At 45.3% G+C, this 3,919-nt stretch overlaps 1 protein-coding gene across 1 annotated transcript; it reads right to left on the reverse strand.

Annotated features, from left to right (window-relative positions):
* Positions 1-610: 610 nt before the first annotated feature.
* Positions 611-1,890, reverse strand: LOC115118502 (uncharacterized). The gene is made up of 2 exons (XM_065017787.1): positions 865-1,890; positions 611-681 (listed from the first exon to the last, which is right to left on the reverse strand). Exon 1 carries the CDS (start codon positions 1,873-1,875, stop codon positions 1,030-1,032), a length of 846 nt encoding a protein of 281 aa, XP_064873859.1. The 5' UTR covers positions 1,876-1,890; the 3' UTR covers positions 611-681; positions 865-1,029.
* Between the last annotated feature and the right edge of the window lie 2,029 nt (positions 1,891-3,919).

Consider the following 3,919-nt stretch of genomic DNA (forward strand, 5'->3'; position numbering starts at 1 on the left):
AGACTGACAAGAATTGTCATGGGTCCCCAGAAGGCTTTACAGCTGCACCATCAAGAGCCTCCTGATCGGTTGCAGTCCAAGTTAAACTTCTGCTACCGCACGGTAAGCGGTTCCGGAGTGCCAGGTCTAGGACCAAAAGGCTCCTCAACAGCTTAATGGCATCTCAAGCTATAAGACTGCTGAACAATTCATTTTAAAAAATGAAAGGGGCTTGCAAGTAAACATTATGGCAAAATTCACACTTGTAGTCAGCGTATGTGACAAGTAGTTTGTCATTTTCTGGATGATCAGACAATGGAAAAAAAAACGTTCATTTACTTTTTTGGAGAGGGGGGGGGGGGGGGTTAATGAAATACTTCAGAGAACTTTCAGGAGGGTTTAGTGAGATAGAAAGCAAGTGCATTAGAGTCACCATTAATATTAAGGGCATCAGGCCCAAAACTCTGATTCAGGCTCATTGATTGCAGAGGTCCAGTGATGCAAAAGATCCTGTCAAATGCCAGAGAGCCAACATTTCTTCTACTGGAACAAGCAACCTAACTACCACAACACTGACATCCCTTTGAAGGCATTCAAAACATTTGAAAACAATTAAATAGATAAAGACTAATATGTATTAGTAAATTTTATTTAAAACAATTGAAGTAGAGAAGTCCTGACAACACTTCCAGGTCACAGCACCTAGAAGACAAAAAGATTAGTAACAAGCATACATGAATGCAAAGACAGGTGCCAAGGCTGCATTTACACAGGCAGCCAAATTCTGATCTTTTGACTACGCCAATCGCAAAAAGATCAATGAACTGCCTATGTAAAGCTAAACAGCCCAAATGGCATAAAAATACAGAGAAACTGAAATCTCACCTCAACTGGTGGCTACAGATCCCACTTCGTCATGTTCTGGACTCCCCTAAAGCTCTGGACTCAATTTAGGTTGTGCTAGGGCCTTTCTGCTTGGCAGATAGTGGTTTGGCTGTGGCTTGCTGACACTTGAAGAGCTGGGTTGAGTGGCTAGGGGAGGCACTACTCCTACCGAGTAGGGTCTATGAGCCGGTGGATTGTAGATCCGCCGTACAATTCTGGGATGCTGTGCATGGTCAGGGCAAAGCGGCGAGGGTTGATCGAGCTGGCACTGCTGGTCCTGCTCTGGGTAGGGCCATAGCTGCTAGACAAGAGGCTCTGGGTGGGACGTCTGGCAGAGCTAGTGTTGGACTTCACTGCATTGAACAAATAGCTGGGCTGATAGCGTTGACTGGGGACAGGTTTAGAGCCACTTGGCTTCTGGGCTGTGGCAGGAGCATTCTGGATGAATGTTGAAGAACTGGCAGCCTGGGTAGAACTGAAGAGGCTGGAGACTGGCCCACTACTGGCAGCATAGCTGGGCTGGTAGCTCCCCCACTGAGCAGACATTTGTCCGTACTTCCCTTGGGCAGGTTTTGCAAGGAGATTCTGGCTGTATGTTGAACCCCTTCCACCTTGGTTAGAGGTAAACAGGCTTTGGCTTGGTGTTGCACCAAGGTCAGAGCCAGGCTTGTAGGCGCCATAGGAGTTTCCACTAGCTGTAGAGCTGGGGCGAAAAAGACTGGAGCGAGAGGCCAGGCTAGAAGTGGGCATGCCGCGACTTGAGGTAGAGGCTCCATCTATTCTCTGGCCAGAGGTTTGGGCATATTGATTGGAAGTTGAAACACTTCTACTGGCAGAGTTGCTCTGGTATTGCATGACATCTTGGGAGAAGCTAGGCTTGTAGGCGTTTGTTGCACTCCCACCTTCAGTAGAACCAAAACGCAGAGGACCTGGTCTAAATGAAGTTTGTGAAGAACCACTTGAGGGAACTTCACAGTCAGGAGTGGAAATTGACCGGGCAGAGATCTCCATTGGTCCCTTGAAAGCCAGGGAAGGGAAGCTGCTCCTTGCTTCAGGTCCTGGACATAGTGGGTGAGGGAGGTGGTGTGGGTGGCAGTTTGACCATAGAGGCTGGGGGCTCCTCTACTCAGAGTCTGGCCTTGGTTGGGTTGTCTGGAGGTGGAGAACTTGAATTCACTCTGGGTAGAGCCATAGTTAGGAGTAGATGGTTTCAGGTTAGAGGCAGTTCTACTCTGGACATTAAACACAACATCAGGATTCTGGACTAGTCCAGAGCTGCCGGAGTGAGGCTGTACAGTACGAAGAGTGTTGGCCTGGATTCTCTTTACCTCCCAACTTGAAACTGGCCTTAATGCACTGGGGTCAGTGACACTTTGACCATAGGTTCTGCTGGCCTTGGTTTGATGCTTGTTGTGGCTGACAGAGGATCCACTGGCTATAGAACCAGAGAGGCTAATGTCAGTATTCTTGGCACGGGTCCTCTTACCCTTTGTCTGGGCGGAGGTAAAGCTGCTGGGGATAGATCCAGAGCCCCTTGGGGCTGGCTGGAGGAGCTTGGAGCAAAGCCTCCGAGTGTGTTGTATCCAGTCCCGCGGTAAGTAGCTTCACTCTGGACCGAACCAGAAGTGTGAGAGGCCGGTCTGAATTGATCCTGGGGATAGCTGCCACCTGTTTGCCTCTGCTCAACTTCCATTCTGGAAGAGCCAGAAAACCCATAGCCTCTTAGTCTCTGGGCATCTAAACAGAAGGGAAGTTATAGATTCAGTGCCAAACTTGAAGGTTGGTCTGACAAAAGTGACAACGTTTTGTGTTCATGCCTTACCACGTGGAGCCCATGTAAAACTTGAGTGTTCTGCAAACAATGAGCAAAGGAACACAATCCTGTCAAGAAAAGAAGTTGCCATTACACATCCACATTCCAAATACAAGCAGCAACCTTGCAGTTGACCTGAAACACATTGGTCAAAGAATCTTACCCCAAATTAATTCCAAAAGCCATATCAAAGCCTTAACCCACCAACAGCCCAGACAAAGCAATTAGTAGCTCAGTGCCTTACTGCCATGCTTAGTTGACGTACCAGCTTGGTGTGTATTTATTGCCTGAACCTGCAGTTGCCATCCAATCACTGGCTTATTGATTGATCATTCTCAGCTGTATGTCTTTGTGGAGCGGACAGATTTTAAAACAACCAAGGTGAGGACAGAGGACGCGAAGAGTTAAGGAAAGACTTTTGAAATTCACACAAAGAGGGCTAACGTTATGACACCACAATGACATGCAGATGAACATGATCAATCAATCAAACAGTGATGACAACTGGCTGTTCAGGTTATAAATATACACTCAGCTGATATATCAACAACTCAAGGCAGTAAGGCAGCGTTTACACAGGCAGCACAATTCTGATCTTGTTTTTCACTAATTAGTCTTTTGACCAATCAGATCTGCTCTGAAAAAGAGCTGATTTGAAAAGATCTGATGTGATTGGTCAAAAGACAAATGAGTAAAAAAAGGATCTGAATTGGTCTGCCTGTGTAAAAGCAGCCTAAGTTAGCGAGCTGGCAGCTATTGCGTTGTCTCCTCTGTGGATTCTGTAGAACTTCATTTAAATATAGCTTTTGGAATACATTTTGGTTGCAATGTTTGGGGAAAAAGTGTTTCATACCTAATGAAAAGTTGCTGCTTGTGAAATATGTTGTGTAATTTCTCTCTTGGCTTTGACGTGATTTAACTTGTACAATGTATTATCTTGACAGGGGATTTGTTTGTTTTGTTCATTGTTTGCAAAAATTCAAATCAAATTTTATTGGTCACATACACATTGTTAGCAGATGTTAATGCGAGTGTAGCGAAATGCTTGTGCTTCTAGTTCTGACTATGCAGTAAAATCTAACTAGTAATCTAACAATTTCAACTACCTTATACAAAAACAACTACCTTATACACACAAATGTAAAGGGATGAATAAGAAACTAAAATGAATGGGAAGTCATTGACACCGTACGAAACATACCACTCAATTCGGCGTTGTTTCAATCAAAGTTGATTGCAAAT

The sequence above is a fragment of the Oncorhynchus nerka genome, linkage group LG4 (genome assembly GCF_034236695.1).
Source record: "Oncorhynchus nerka isolate Pitt River linkage group LG4, Oner_Uvic_2.0, whole genome shotgun sequence".
Lineage (NCBI taxonomy): Eukaryota > Metazoa > Chordata > Actinopteri > Salmoniformes > Salmonidae > Oncorhynchus > Oncorhynchus nerka.

Bases quoted from the DNA above. Each gene is read 5' to 3' on its own strand.
- LOC115118502 (XM_065017787.1), bottom strand. From the start codon at position 1,875: ATGGAGATCTCTGCCCGGTCAATTTCCACTCCTGACTGTGAAGTTCCC.